Below are 16,565 nucleotides of genomic sequence, written 5' to 3'. Positions count from 1 at the left end.
TTAATGTTTTACTTTCTGCTGTCTTACTACTGCTCCATTTTAATGATGGTAAGGCACTTTATTCTCATATTAGAAAATTGAGATAAAAATGAACTATGTCCCTATGGAAGGAATGCATAGGTACATGCCAAGGTTACTAGTAATTCTTTGTTTTCATGAAAACCCCCAAGTTATTCCAATCTACCAAAATTACACTGGCACATATAGTTAATGGCTCCTCAGGATTGCTATAATATCTTGCTCACCTTCCACCCCTTGAAAAGATGGAAAAGGAAGCAAAGACTAGCCTGGTTCACATATAAGAGTAAGTCACAGAACAAGCAAGTGCGCTGGTGCACGCTACTCAACTAAAACCCATCCCGGAGTTCTTGGCTTGTTTTCATGGCTGCTTTGGAGAGAAATAATCCACAAGCACTAGTTTACACCTATCCCTGGTTTCCTCTAGGTGTGTCAAAAGCAGGGAGGGGGTTGGTGCACCAGCTCCCAGTAAGTCATCATTTGTTTTGCCCCTGATTTACTGTCACAGGTGAACCAGGCCACAATGGGAAAGGTTACAATGGCTATTGCCTCAAGAGGTCTCCAACATGTGCTATGAAGCTTCCTTTCGCAACTACCTCATTTGCCAGTTTTCAAAGTCATCACAGGGTGTTTGTGGGTTAGATACAAACTGACCACCAACTATACTTAAGTTATGCGATAACAGGGGTTGTCAACCTGGTCCCTACTGCCCACTAGGATTCTAAGTGGGTGGTAGGGGGTTCTACGGCACAAGCTGAATCCTCCTTCCATCAAGCACTGGTGGCTGGTAAGGAAATTTTACCATCAAGAAAGATGCTTTAGTGGGCGGTAGGTATAAAAAGGTTGACTACCCCTGTGCTATAATTTTAGCAGCTTGAAAACGTAACCTGCCATGGTGAGTATAATCTTTCAGCAGTACAGAAGATGCACAAGTGTTCTTTTAAAAAAATAAAATAAAGATGAACCTACATTTCTGAACTTCCTCAAAGGTGTGATAGTATGTATTTGCTAAGGGTCCTGCCTGGTTGTGCTTTACAAAGACTCTTCTACTCACACACAACACTGTAATTCTTTTCATTCTTCACAACCTAGTCAATGGTTACCTACTAACCATGGGGCCATATGCCAGGTTGAACATGGCTTCAGGTACTACAATCACTACTGAAAACACAACTGAGGCAGCTGCTAGGTCTTGCAGCACGCAGCATTTTAAACGGGTTACTTTAACAAGCCATCCAAATTTTAAAAAAATCTATTCTATTTCTTTTAAAAATCTACATACACTAAACATACAACATATTGTAAACAGGCAGGAGTAAATATTTACAATATATTGCTAAGGCACTGCGCTATTGTTTATTCATTGAAATTTAAAGGAGTGAACTGGATGTATCAGAAACATCTTCCCCTCTTTAAATTATTGTTGTTTAAAATTTGCAATAAATGGTCAAGTCAGGTAGTAAATGGCTGAAGCCCATACTTTAGCATGCTTTCATATGTTTACAGTTCATCCTATTAGTCAGTGAAGGTTTCCAACAGAACAAGTGAATATGCAACTTACTCTACTGGGAAAAGTGAACACATTACCGAGGTTAAAATATCACAATCTTCTCTTTGTGGGATTTTCATCATAATATAGGAAACTTCTTATAGATAAGTGACAGATGGAAGTATGTATGCCTCTTTAAGAAACAGAAGTCCCATTTTAAAGAGTAATGTCACCATGTACCTGCAGGTAGATATAGGTATATGCAGTAGATAACAGATGTACCATTTAAATTGAAACATGTGGTAGAGATTTAGTTAATTATATTCAAATGTTTGTTTGTTTATTTATTTATTTAAGATGCTTCTTTAAAATGTACTAACCGTTTCTACCATGTGAGAAAATGGGGTTGTTTTCTATCTAAAGGACATAGGTCTGAAGAAATCAAAACAAAAAAAACAAAAACCTTATTGCTGGATTTCCTAATAAATGTATTTCACACTTAAGAAAACTTAAAAACAAAGTTTCTCATGTTAGGTTACCTTTTCCCACAGTGACAAAAAATTGAAGAGGGTATTTAATTCTGATCTACTGTTAAAAGTCAGAAAATTAACACAGCACCTTCAGTTGTCTTGTGTGAGAATCAGTAACAAATACCCTTTAAAACAAAGCCTAGTCCCTACTTTTAAAAACCAGGTTGTGAACACTACAGGAAGCATTAGGATTCTAGGAACAGTTAATAAAGCACTAATACTAAACGGATGAAGATAGTTAAAAAGAAGCTCAAATCATTCCTGAGGATACTGAGGAGGCAATCACACATGCAAGTTTATGCAGAATGCAGCAGCCCATAAAGAGAAGCATGATGTAAACAAGTGCCTTTACAAGAGGACAAGAAATAAAGTTGAATTAATTTAAGCCTAATCTATGAAATATGGCAAACAGTTTGTGTCACTGAATAATTCCAGTACTTAGATAAGGGGTGATGGTGGTACCCAGATGCCATGTTTATAAAAGCAGAGACAATTTAATTTCCTTTGGCCTATCTCAAGGTGACCTTTGATTGATCCCTAGTTGGGGCTTGCTTCATGTTCTCCCCAGCTGACCCCATGCAAGAAACTTCTGCTGAAAATAAACAGGAAGGAAAGAGGGATGGAGTTCACAAGAGGTAAATACTCAACTTTGTTGGTGTTATCACTGCTTAGGAAATTAACAGCAAGTAGTTTGCCATGTTTTTTCGTTTGCAGATATTCAGCTGCAAATGCTCCAGTTACTTTTGTGGATATATAAGCACATGTTTCATGCTCCCATGTGCACTTGGGACAGCAGACAACACGTACACAAAGCAGATGGAAGAATTAGATAAATTACAGTATTTTCCAAGTGTACCTGAGAAGGCCAAGTTCATGTGCAAAGAATCCACGAAGGACAGTGACATAAGGTTAGCACTCCTTACTTAAGCTCAGCTAGTTTTGGCAGCCCATAGGGGTGTTTATCTAGTCTACACCAGCACCAGAGCATTGCATCAGAATGCATGTAGCCCCTTTACCCATGCATAGCAAGGTCTACCAGACGTCTCTTGCTTTAAAGAAATATAAAAATAAAGCACGTGTGCCTAATCGCAGCAGGCTGCAACTCCAGTGTAGCATAACAAAATATCAAACTGGTAAAGCGCAAGGTAGTTTTCTTCCTCCCACATGCTCTTTAACTACAGCTCCCATCCTCCCCGACCACTGGCTATGCTGGCTGGGGATGATGGGAACTGTAGTCCAACAACATCTCAGGAACCGAAGGCTGGCAAAGATCTTTTAGACACGGGGATTAAGTTAGCCTGCGGGTTGCTGTCGCATCTACGACTCCTGAAAGTGATGATGCCTCTGCTCACTGTTAAAACCGTGTTTATGGAAGACAATCGTCCTCGGCTACGAAGGATCGCCAAAGATGATGTCTCTGCAGTTCTGCACGGCGCCGCAACCCAGGCTTGCGAGACCTGCTTTCGGCGTTTCTGCAAAAGGCACCCTCTTGCTCCCACCCCTCTTGCGCCTGCCCCGCGATCCTCTGCCAGACGCAGCCGCGCACGGAGCTCGCCCGCTGGCCGCGCATCGCTCTCACCTTGTCCAGCTCGTCGTGCAGCTCCGCCAGGCTGGGCCGGATGAGCTTCTCCCCGAGTCCGGAGGCCGTGTGGCGGTAATAGTCTATCCTGGGCACGGCGTCGATGGTGTTGTGTCCGAAGGTGCGCAGGTAGTAGGTGTTGGTGTGGGTGTCGTAGTAGTAGTGATGGTGGCCCCCGGAGCCGCCGCCGGAATGCAGGCTCCCCTCGCTCAGCACCGTGTCGCCCCCGTTCTGGAAGCTCACGTTGCAGCCTTCGCCGCCGGGCTCCCCCGAGCTGTCGTCGCCGGCCGAAGGGTCCACGAAGTTCACCCGGAACCGGCCTTTGGCTTCCTCGCCGCCTTTCCCGTCCCCGGGGGGTTTGGGGGCCGCCGCCGTCGCCGCCTCTTCTTCCCCCACCGCGGCCGCTCGCCCCGCATTCTCGGCCACCAGGTCCACCTGGAAGCGGCTCTGGCTCGGCGTCGGACCCAGCGGTCGGAGAGCCAGCCCGTCGCCGGCAGCCGAGGCGGGAGCCGGCGCGGTGCCGGGCTCCGCAGGGGCGCCCGTTCCGCCGGCATCCCCGTCGCTGGCCGGGAAGCGAGGCGCTTCGTCGGCGTCGTCTTTCAGCAGAGGCGAGCCGGCGCTGGGCGGCGGAGGCGGCGTGTGAGGCGGCTGCTGCTTCCCTTTCATGGCTGCTGCTGCTGCGGCTGCTGCTCCTCCTCACGCGGAGCCGGGCGAGGAGCGGGCGGGAAGGCTGCTGGTTCTGCTGCTACTCCCGAGGGCGCTTTAAACTACCGAGCGGCGCCGCGCCGCTGCTGGGCGACACTATATGCCGCACTCCGGAGGCAACGCCACACGCCGCGCCTCCTCGGCGAGGCAACCGCCCCGCGGCCCCTCCCCGCCCGCGCGCCGCCCTCCGCGCCAGGTGATGATGAGGCCGGTGATGCTCTGGGCCGGCAGCGGCTCCCGCCTGCCTCACGCTTCCCCCGCCAAGATGCGGCCCCTCAAGCCGAGGCGTCCACACAGCCTCGCCGCAGCCTTCCGGGAAGAAGAAGAAGAAGCGCCAGCGCCGCCGCCGCCGTCCCCTCACGACTCCTCCCTCCCGCCCGCCCGCCCGCCAGCCGCTGCCTGAGGGAGCCGCCGACGTCACAAGCCTCGAAAACGGGCGGCCGCTGAGGGGGAAAAGCGGGAGAGGGCGCCGCCGCCCTCGTTTCACACACGCAGGTTCGCGCGGCGTCTGAAGGGGCGAGCGCGGGGGCGCTCCGTGTGGAGGCGGGTGGGTGTCGCCGCCTCCTCCTCAGAAGTGCTCCGAGGCGCAGCCCAGCCGCCAGGCGACACCAACGGGCCCCTCGGCCGCCGCGCGAGAGAGGAAAGAGCGGGCCGCGCTCAGCCAATCGCCTCGCGGCTCTGAGGGTGGTGGTGGGGGAACTCGGCTTTTAAAGGAGCCGCCTCGAGGCTGCCGGGGCCGCGCGCTCTTCTCCCCGGCTGTCACTGACAGGCGCCGCCGCTCGGAGGACGAGGGGAGGCGCCGCCCGCCTTTCGCACTGCAGCAGCAGCAGCGGCCGCCGCCGCCTCACTGCATTGCAGGGGGTTGGACTAGATGACCCTTGGGTCCCCTTCGAGCTCTAGGGTTTACAACGCGAGGCCCGCCGCGCCGGAGGTTGACTGGGGCGGCGTCTGGGGACTCTTGCCGCGCAATGAGAGGCTATGAGAGTTTTTCGGACCCGGGAGGGTTTCCCTTTAGCGCGCGGGGAAAGGCCGGCCAAAATCTCGCGAGGAGATGTGAAGGCGGCGGCGGCGGCTGCAGTCGCGGAGCAGGGCGGGTTCGTGTGTCGAGGAAGCGCGCGTAGCATCCGGCTGCGGTGGAGTCTTGCCAGTGCGGTGCTGCGCTGCCCGGCAAGGGGGTTCTCACGTTGCAGCGAGCCCAAAGGGCAGCCGACGTGGTTGCAGAGAAAAACTGGTTTAGAAGGTTTAAGCTTTATATTTAAAATTATATCTGCTTTCTGAAATTCTCACACACACAAAGTTTATTTAAGGTATTATTTATATTCCGCTTAGTTACACAAGTCAAATTAATAATAACAATAATTATTATTGTACGAGGCTGCTATCCTCAACTTAAGGCCATTGACCATTTTGAGATTTACATATTCCCTAGAATTTATATACCAATTTATTGCAGAAAACCTCAAAGTAAACATGGATTGGATTTCTAATAATAATAATAATTCTACAAGGCTGCTATCCTCAACTTAAGGCCCATTGACCACTTTGAGATTTACTTATTTCATAGAATGTATATACCAATTGAATGTAGAAAACCTCAAAGTAAATGTGAGTTGGATTAATAATGATAATAATAATAATTTTATTTGCACCCCCTTATCTGGCTGGGTTGCCCCAGACACTCTGAACAAGGCAGATACGATTTTTTGCCAAAACAAATGAAAGAGCATCAGCACTTCTAATTCTCATCAGCCAAATAGCCTGCCTTTTGCTACTGATCATCACCCAGCAGTAAAGCAGCCACTGGATAGTTGGATCTGTTTTTAGGGTGAATTCCCAGACAGGGCAGCGGTGTAGTCAAACAGGCCTGGGCAGTGCCGCCTTTGTACTGAGAGTGCATCATAGAACATGACCTAGAATCCCTACAATGTGCAGGGATTGCTTGGCAGACAAGAGGATGTGGAAAATGCTCCCTGAAGGCACAAAATTTGGCCTACAGCAAAATTTGCTCCTTCGGGAAAAGGCTAGAGGTCTTTTCTTGGCTGTATGAGCTTACCAGAAGACTTTGCCACTTTATATATAATGTCTATATTTAGGTCCGTTTCTCATGTTGGTTTTCATTTGTCTATTTCCTTAGGTTCAATTCTGACTCCTATCCCATTCCACCCTTTCAATTTTAGAGCATGTCTATGCAGGGATTCCTATTTATTTAACTAAGGCTTCAATGTGCTTATTTAAAGTGCATTGTCTCTGCAAGCTTTATGACCTAATGCCATTCCCTTCTTCTCTGATATATCAGATCCGGATGCTGGCAGTACCATTGTGAGTACAAAAGTATGTACATCCTAAGGTTTAATGGTGGCACAGGAATCTTCCATGCCAGGATGTTGTTTACAAATCCACAAACATAATAAGCACGTGCTTATTGTTGAAAAACAGCAGCATGTGAAATCCAGAAAACCATACAAAACTTCACATTTCCCCCCAGTTCATGTTACCTTCATTTCTGTTTTCATGAGTTAATTTCTTCCATTGATTTTGGCACTCGGAACTCTCATTATGTATGATCCGAAAATTATCTAGATTGTGAGTCACCATGTCTTGTTTCATCCTATTTTAAAATTATTTGCAGCTTGGTGAGTTGCCAACTTTAGATCATATACAAGTCTGGTTCAGCTTACTAAAGTCATTGAAAAAGTGAACTCATGATATGAACTTGAAATTATCTTTTTACACTGCCTGCCTGCCTTATTTGATGTGACTACCCTTGCTGTTGCCATTTCCCAGTGTGCTACAGTGTGCTACAATTTTTAAATATTCGGCTGAATCCGGACTAAATTGCACTGAGTTCCCTTTGAAATCAATGGGGATTAAGCCATGAAGCTAGGCCACTGAAAATATAAAAGTGGTTAAAAATGAATGACAATTTTATTTTTAAGCTTAGCAGCCACTACTATGTTCAAGGGAACTGAACAGCCTATTCCATCCTAAAATTCTGGAGCTTGTTCTGTCAGAAAAAGCATACGCTGCACTAATGGGTTAAATTATAGACTAATGGAAGGATGTGGGTGGCGCTGTGGGTAAAACCTCAGTGCCTAGGACTTGCTGATCGTAAGGTCGGTGGTTCGAATCCCCGCGGCGGGGTGAGCTCCCGTCGTTCGGTCCCAGCTCCTGCCCACCTAGCAGTTCGAAAGCACCCCTAAATGCAAGTAGATAAATAGGTACCGCTTTATAGCGGGAAGGTAAATGGTGTTTCCGTGTGCTGCGCTGGTGCTGGCTCACCAGATGCAGCTTGTCACGCTGGCCACGTGAGCCGGAAGTGTTTCCGGACAGCGCTGGCCCCCGGCCTCTTAAATGAGATGAGCGCACAACCCTAGAGTCTGTCAAGACTGGCCCGTACGGGCAGAGGTACCTTTACCTTTATAGACTAATGGAAGCAGTTCTGCAGTTATAGTTGATGGCCGTTTCAGTATTTTCTTATTACAACCGGGAACTACAGCAACATGTTGCAGAGTAGTTCTAGCTCGTAATAGGAGTATCTCTGGTCTGGGCTCAAGTTAGGCTAGAACTGGAGTCTTGTGGCCTTATTTAGGCCTGGGGGGGGGTGTTCAAGAGGGGAAGGGATAAACCATGCCTTTTTCTTTCCTCTACCCCGCCTTTCCCAGCTTTCCTATAGTGCTGTGGCTGCCAGCCTATGTGTTGTAAAGCTAGTGGCCTGCAGAATGGGAAAGGGGAAATGTGCATTTTCCCCTTTCCTTTCAATTGAAATATCCCTGCATATTGCACGGAAAAGAATTATTTATACCTGCAGCATGTATCTCCACACTGGTAATAATACTTCCCTCTAAGGTTCTTACCATAAGTTGCTAGGGCAGAGATGCCAAGCATGTCAGACCAAATAATGCTGAGAACTACAATGTTCATGATTCCTGACCATTGGCCATGTGGCTGGGGCTGTTCAGAACTGGGAGTTCCTCACCTATTTCTTAGGACCTTGAGTAGCTAATCCCCCAACTTCCAGCACCCCAGTTTTATTTTTCTCGGCTAGCACGTCAATGCTTTGTATGTTTCATTTTTTTAAAACATTTTCATTCACAGATTTAAATATTGATTCACAAGCACATTTCCACACTGCCTTCCAGCCCTCGCAGCAGTTTACAATAACAGTCGAAACAGGTAAAATAACTAAAACAAATTAACATGTCAAAACAGAATTTGAACAGCCAGAGGAAGTTGAGAAGTTAAAAAATTAAGAAACATTGATAGCCAGATGGAAAAAATACTGACTGCCTAAAACCTTCAATTTATATTTCTGCCAATCATATCTACCATAAAGAGTCCCACAAGCATGTGCAAACACTACCTAATTTTGGGGTGGTGCCATCACCTGCGTTCGCCATTGGTATACAGTCGTACTTTGGAAACCGAATGGAATCTGCTCCAGAAGTCCATTCGACTTCCAAAACGTTCAGAAACCAAAGCACGGCTCCTGCAGCCAATCAGAAGCCCCTTCGGACGTTCGGTTTCCAAAAATAGTTCGCAACCCGGAACTATTTGCGATGTTAGGGAGCCAAACCGTTCGAGAACTAAGCTATTTGAAAACCAGGGTATGACTGTATACGATAAAGCATTAAAATCCTATTTATTGTGCTATTAGGTAAAGGTAAAGGGATCCCTGACCATTAGGTCCAGTCGTGGCTGACTCTGGGGTTGCGACGCTCATCTCGCTTTATTGGCCGAGGGAGCCGGCGTACAGCTTCCGGGTCATGTGGCCAGCATGACTAAGCCGCTTCTGGCAAACCAGAGCAGCGCGTGGAAACGCCGTTTCCTTCCCGCTGGAGCAGTACCTATTTATCTACTTGCACTTTGATGTGCATTTGAACTGCTAGGTTGACCAGAGCAGGGACCGAGCAACAGGAGCTCACCCCGTTGTGGGGATTCGAACCGCCGACCTTCTGATCGGCAAGTCCTAGGCTCTGTGGTTTAACCCACAGCACCACCCGCGTCCCTATATTGTGCTATTACCCGGTGCAAATGTAAGAGTGTGCATGTTTCTTTCTTTGGTCTTGCTACTGCATTGCTGTGAGCAAGCCATGGTTTGTTGTCTGAACTTGTGCTTTGTCTTGTGTCAGACACCACGAGCTGTAACCAAGGATTGCTGGTTTGTCTGGGGGAGACAAACAACAACAACAAGCCCTGGGACAGATGGGGACATGCTAAGCCAAACCATGGCTTAGGTTGCAGCAACAGGACTGGCAGGGGTGGGAGCAAAGCGGCAGTCTCCTCTCCAGGAGCGCACATGTTTAGACTAAACTGTTGTTTGGCTTAGTAGCACCTGCAAAGCGAGCCATTAAAGACAGGAAATTCAGCATGGGAAGAATCTGTCTTGTAAAGGGCATGATCTGACAATCGTTTTTCAAAATAAGTTCTCAGGAAAGATGATTAATAGTTAAAAAGTTGAACAGAGGTACATGTATAAATTACTAACGGGGTTAAAGGAAAGGGGTGGTTTTGCCATGCCGAACCTCAAGTTGTACTTTGAAGCCGCATGTCTGTGCTGGATTAAAGAATGGATGGTACTAAATTATACAGATATACTTGATCTTGAAGGATGGGACAACCATTACAGTTGGCCCTCATATCTGTGTTGTAATAAGGTAAAAGTCAACAGAAGATTCTTAAATCATATAATCTGAAAATCCTTATACAAGGTATGGGAAAAATATAAAAGCCTCTTGTAACCTAAAACACCGTGGTGGCTCTCACCATTAGAGGCCATCTTGGTAAAGAAAAAGAACATGGAGGGGAAATGGACAACCTATAAAGCGTTATTGAAAGAAGAACAGGGTCAACTTAAATCTAAAAAAGTTTGAGGAAATAGTTAAAAAGTTGAACAGAGGTACATGTGCCCAACGCCAGCAACCATTTTTGCGTCTCGCCTACCCACCCTAGCATATCTTATGCTTTGTCCTGTTGGTGGTTCAGATTCGGTTAACATTTTAAGGAGATTACAACGGTGTCCCCTCAGCTTGTTTTACGAAGACCTGTTAGTTTGTGTGGCGTTTCAGACTTCCCGTTTAAAACAAGCCATTTGATTGAAGTTGTGGAAACCATGTCTAGTTTGGCAGGCTGCAGCTTCTGAGGTGGAGTTTGTTTCCCCAAATTAAAATGGCCATCACCAGAGCTAGGAGATGTCTTGCTGCATGCTTTCATATCGTTTCTTTGCCCGTTGCATGCTCCTGGAGTTTCCTTTGTCTTTGCATGTGATGTGGTGTTGCATATCTCCACCCCCATCGTTCTGCCCGGACGCTGAGGTCCAGCGCTGAGGGCCTTCTGGTGGTTCCCTCATTGTGAGAAGCAAAGCTACAGGGAACCAGGCAGAGGGCCTTCTCGGTAGTGGCGCCCGCCCTTTGGAACACCCTCCCATCAGATGTCAAAGCGATAAACAACTACCTGACATTCAGAAGACATCTGAAGGCAGCCCTGTTCAGGGAAGTTTTTAATGTGTGACATCTTAGTGTATTTTTGGTCTTTGTGGAAGCTGCCCAGAGTGGCTGGGGAAACCCAGCCAGATGGGCGGGGTACAAATAATAAGTTATTATTATTATTATTATTATTATTAGCGCAGTTTTGTGTGACATGCCTCTGCATTTGTTTGCACGTGCCGTGCTGCCATGCCTATATTGTTCTGGCTTCATGGGTTGCTGCACATTTTTTTTAATGTCGTGGACAAACTGGCTTGAGTTAATTATTCATCTGGTAATTATTCAGCCAGGTAATATAAATAACAATCACATATATTATTCTATTAGTAGTTATTCTCGTGTCAAAGCTTTTCAATAGCTTTCTCCGACTCCATTACCAAATAAAGCTTGGTAATGCATGGGGATGTCTTTTCAGCCTGGCAGCCCTATTCTCTTGTGAGCAATCTGCTGTGGCCCGCAGGCCAGGGATGGGCAGGGCCAGAGGCGAAAGCGGATGTGGTCATGCAGAATGAGCAGAACAGTGGGTAGGACTATTGCCTCTGTACAGTAGATTGCATTCCAGCTGCACAAGGCCAGATGTTTCTGCACAAATGCACTCCACACTTTTCATCCAGGCAAGCGAGAGGCATTGTCACAGTTTGATGACACACACAAAAGCATTCAGTGTGAGACTCTTAATCTCTGGGTTCGAGTCCCATATTGGGGGAAAAGATTTCTGCGTTGCAGGGGGTTGGACTAGATGACCCTTATGGTCCCTTCCAACTCTACAATTCTATGAGCAATGATTTCAATTTACAAGAAAGGAGATTCTGACTAAATGTTCGGAAAAACCTTTTGACAGTAAGAGCTGTTTGGGAATGGAACAGACTCCCACGAGAGGTGGTGGACTCTCCTTCCTTGGACGATTTTAAACAGAGGTTGGGTGGCCATCTGACATGGATGTTTTAGCTGAGATTCCTGCATTGCAGGGGGTTGGAGTAGATGACCCTTGGGTCCCTTCCAACTCTCTATGATTCGTTCAAGGAGGGTGTAAAGCCTAGGGGTGTGCGATGCCTAGGGAGAATCCCAGGGACCAGACAGAGAGTTATGGAGGGCTGCATTTGGCCCCTGCGCCTGAGGTCTCCCCTTCCTGGTTTAGGTTTTAATGTAGACAGTAAGGTTCAATCATACATAAGGACTAGGCTGCTGCCTGGGGTATCATAATTCAAATAATTACTGCCACTCCAAAAGCAGCAAGTCTCAGCCAGCGCTCAAAATCAGCCAGGCGCACTTTGCGAGTAGGAATAGTCTGATTTGAGAAATCTTGGTGCCATGCACAGAGACTTGAGATTCAAGATTTTAATCTTGCAGGAGGAGAACCGACTCTAAAGTAAGATCGCTGGCTGCTGCCTTCCAAAGTGCTACTTTGCCTCCCCTCCCCACCCCAAACATGTAAGTTCAAATCTAGCACAATATTTTACATAACACACACCCACGTATTTGTAAATATTACTTATTCAAATGACTTGCGGTTTGGGCCACTATTGCAGGGGCTGTGCCTCATTTATGTTTGTGGTGTCTAAGAATTGCTATTAAAAATGTGACGTTAACACTGTGTCACTGATGTGAATTGTGTATTAGTTCATGTGTTAAAATAATTAATAATAATAATAATAATAATAGAAAGTGCCGCTAAACTGAGAGGGAGACGACTAGCCATTCTCTTTTAGTGCTCATAACCTCGGTTCCAGCAGCCATGTGGCAGATAGCTTTTCTATCTCTATTTCTAACATTGGAGTTGTTTGGCTGGTTCTTGCGCAGCTATGCTCCCTATAGAAACTGAGAATTTGCCCCAAATCCTTTCTGCCATCATGACCTCCCAACCACTCCCATTATCTTTCAGCACAATAGCCCAAACCGTTATGCTGTTGTTTTAGTTTTAGTAAGATTTAGCTCTTAACACTGCAGGGTGATCAAATTACTATCTTCATGCTATGTGTAATCAGTCACATTGTGTTGGGAAAAGTATCCCTGAAAGTGAAATGGAGCATTCATTTAGCTGTACATAAAAATAGTCCGTAACAATTAGTCATAATATTTTGATGCATAATGTATCTAACTGAAACTGTATATTAAATACTTTTCGTAATAGAGCATGACTGATATTTTATGGTAATAAATTATGGATTTCATCGTGTAAGTAAAGAATAACACAAGTAATGACGTGTAATATAAATATAAATGGGAATGGGACAATGGAGAATTGTAGAAGGTGGAACATATTACTTTATAGGGTCTGAAATATAAAGCAGTCTTATCTTCTCCTGCCCAAGAGATACACTAAATAATTTTATTCAGCGTTAGGAACTGCTTTGCAGTAAAGCCAGAGGGTGATATCCAAAATTAGTCAAGCTCAGATTTGATCTACTGATTTCATAGGGTATCCTTTTAAGTAGGACTTAGTTGGATAGTTCCCAGAGCGTTTGGCCACGATCCAACAAAGGGACACATGTGAATGCGCGTGAACTGCACATATAGCCAGAGTTTCACGTGGCAGCTTTTATGGGTGCCACTTCAGGTTTGGGTAAAAAGTTGCCAAAAAGCACTCGCAACAAGGGAATGCTCACAAGAAGATTCAGTGGCCTTTCTGTTATCCCCCACCTCCTTGTTTCCTTTAATATGCTCTTTTGGAAGAAACCGGAAATTCAACATCTCCCACCACCCCAAACTAAAGTTGATTAAATAAGGGACAAGTAATGAAGAATTTATTTCTAAACCATCAAGTAGGAAAGTAGTAATCTTAGCTGGACCTGCAATCAGGAATGTTTTCCTTACCATTAAGAAGGGGCTTGTGAATAGACGTTGGAGACATCTTTGGCATAGGGAAGGGAATTGCTGGATAACCTTGTGCTTTAGTAATTGCTTGCCTGCTGATTGTGGAGAAATTCAGCATCACTAGACAACCTAGCTAGAGAGTATTTGTGATAAGAATGAGAGACTGAGGTGTAAAGAATGTCTCAACTGATAGCCTGTTTCTATGCGGAATAATACTTAATACAGATAATGGATTAATGAGATAATGTATTATCTCAAAATGGTGTCATTTATACCAGTCCTTTGTAAAACCATAAAATTTAGTAGCAGGGATGCTATTAACGCCACATAAGTGATGCAATTAGGAGAAGGTAAATATCAAGAAAGCAAAGAAATGCAGAATTCCTGCTGCTGTCATTAAGGAGCATAGTAGTCTTGCCTCTGCTGCAACATGAGACAGTAAAACAATGAATTATAAAATTTACAACACCTGTATAATGGCCATGAGAACGGTGAAGCAAGATTTATGCAGTTAATATTTTGTAGAGAGGAAATGGCAAAGAACTGGAAGACCTGTGCACTATAATTTTGAATAACCACTTTAGAACTGTAGGTGTGGTGTCTAATGAATGGTTTAAGGAAATAACTGGTGTTTTCTGATTTATTTGATTATCTTATGTCATACTGAAGATATAGGGCTTGTGTGCTTGTCACAGAGTAGGTGGGTGGGTAACTATACAATTATTATAAAGCTAGGTGTGTCTATATCTTGGTTATATTAATTATTGCTTACGTACAGCTTAAAAATAATTGAAGCACTGAATATCCAATACACACACACATACATATATACATAAAACAATGTATGTGTGTGTAACACACAATTGTATAAGTTACAGATTTAATTCAGATGATGATCCGAATCATAGTTTGGAGGATTGGGAATGTATTACAGACTTATGCGTCTTACCCTACTCTCCCTCTTCCTCTTTTGCCAATCTCACTTCCATTTCCAGCTGTTTACAAATTCACAGCATGTCGGTGGGCCCTGATGTGGATCATAACTCCAGGTTAAGTGGGGTGGTTGGGGTTGTAGAAGGTTTTAAGCCTTTGCTCTCTGCTGTGGTCCCATATGACTCAGGACCTGCATGCTGCAGCTTGCATGGGGGGGGGGGTGTCAGGCCCCTTTTCCTTGGGCGGAATTGGACTCCCTGATCTGTTTTGGGACTACAGTGAGAGTTTAAAACTCCTACCCCTGTGCCACGCTCCTGATCCGATTTGCCCCACCAACAACTGGCAATTTGTGAAAGAAAAAATCTGTGCTCAAGGGCAAACTGTAGGATTGAAATCAGCATGGTTGTGAACCTGGCGGTTTTTGTTAGCGCTCTTCTCTGAAGCATGACTTGCATGCTTTCAAATAAAGGTTTTTAAGTTTATGTTAAGCATAGTTTGCAGACATCATGGTAACGTGGGTAAAAGAAACCTGGAGATGAAGAATAAGGTAGACAATGAAAGGTATCCCAAGCTAGGATTGCAATGTGACATCTGAACTGGGCCATAGGATAAAACATGTTCATTCACAGGATTGTAGTCATAATCCAGTTCACTTGTGAGCATTTAGTTCTAATTGAAATCAATGACTCTGCCAGATTGTGATCTTTATATCTTGAAATCAGTGAGCACTTTTCGGTCTGATTTATGTCAGTAGAACAGTTAAGCATGTACAGTACTTAAATCCCTCTCATTTAAATAAGTTGTACTGACAGTCAAACTGTGTGTATGATTACTTTGAGCTAAGTTTCATGTGACTCCTCCTTGTATTGTGCCATTTTATTTATTTTTTGCTTTATGCATACATCGCTACTCCAAATAACGCTGATCTTTTTTGAGGGCTCATTTGAAATTCAGATTTCCCTGCATGGATTTTTTTCTATTAACTCCAGGAAGGTTGCTATTGAGCACAATTATTCCCTCTATTTCCAATGTTCAGAGTGTGAGCGCCATTTTTTATGTAGCCAAACTGCCACTGGCCACATGCAAGAAGGAGATATCGGCAGGTTTAGGAAGAATCTAAAGGATTGCAGATGGAAGAAACAATGTTTATTGGGGGGGGAGACCCTAAGGGAGTTTTTATTAAAAACCCACCAACCTCCAAACAAGCAAATGAGTACAGAGTGACTGCTTAGGGATATGGGGAAGAGAAAGTCAAGTTTGATGGGAAATAGAATGGAATATCTTGGGGTATGGCTCAGTGAATGGAAGGATGAACATCTTGTTTCAGGCCTACCCTTCTATAATTATTTTATAAAGAATAATTCACAGACTCATTGCCATTCAAAATGTTTGCTCTCTTTTGATGTCTTATTTTTCATTTTTGTGCCCCATAAATATACATAGGCACTGTACTGTGATGGTGTGAGGGAAAGGCTTATCTTATAACCTGTTACTGGTGTTACCTTCCCCCCTGGATATTGGACAAATTCCTAAACAAATATTGTATAACCATGAGGCATCTTATGTATATTTGTGTATTAAAACAGACCAACACTTGCTTTTCTTTTTCTTGTTTAATGGTACCATATTTCTGAAAGTTTGCCAGGCACATTCCATAATTAAGCTCTTCTGGCTGAAACACTTCTAAGCGATTTTCATTGCTGGCCGGATGCGGGGATGGGAAAGCTCATTTCAGCAAGTTAGTATGATTTTTATACTTGCTACTAGGTATTCTGCCTTCCAGCTCGGGTTACTGTTGGTTTTTCCTTGCATGCAGCAGTCTAAAATCAAGACCACCATTAACAGTAAGAAAAAGTTAATCTTCCAAAAGGGCTACGTTTTTAGAACTTGATGTTTGCAGCTGACATTTTCACAATCCTCATTGCATCTTTTGAATGCTTAATTAAACATGCTTAGATGGATCCACAAAGTACCATTTGTCTTGAATCAGAACACGTAAATAGTAGGTACTGACT

At 44.8% G+C, this 16,565-nt stretch overlaps 1 protein-coding gene and 1 long non-coding RNA gene across 3 annotated transcripts in view; one reads left to right on the top strand and one right to left on the bottom strand.

Moving 5' to 3' along the window:
* The window catches only part of SLC12A2 (solute carrier family 12 member 2), a 48,509-nt gene extending 44,077 nt beyond the window's left edge, over positions 1-4,432 (bottom strand). For both annotated transcript variants that reach the window (XM_080972353.1, XM_080972354.1), the window contains exon 1: positions 3,617-4,432. In XM_080972353.1, coding sequence (XP_080828479.1) covers positions 3,617-4,282 — 666 coding nt within the window. In that variant the 5' untranslated portion in view covers positions 4,283-4,432. The remainder of the gene's footprint in view (positions 1-3,616) is intronic.
* A 567-nt stretch (positions 4,433-4,999) lies between these two features.
* On the top strand, positions 5,000-12,392 carry LOC308458389. Its single transcript, XR_013977336.1, has 2 exons — positions 5,000-8,494; positions 9,451-12,392. It is a non-coding gene; the product is annotated as an uncharacterized lncRNA (long non-coding RNA).
* The last annotated feature ends 4,173 nt before the right edge of the window (positions 12,393-16,565 follow it).

This window comes from Podarcis pityusensis (assembly GCF_964106645.2).
Source record: "Podarcis pityusensis genome assembly, chromosome: 11".
NCBI lineage: Eukaryota > Metazoa > Chordata > Lepidosauria > Squamata > Lacertidae > Podarcis > Podarcis pityusensis.
The sequence above is the reverse complement of the archived record's forward strand: the minus strand, read 5'-3'. Positions and strand labels throughout refer to the sequence as shown.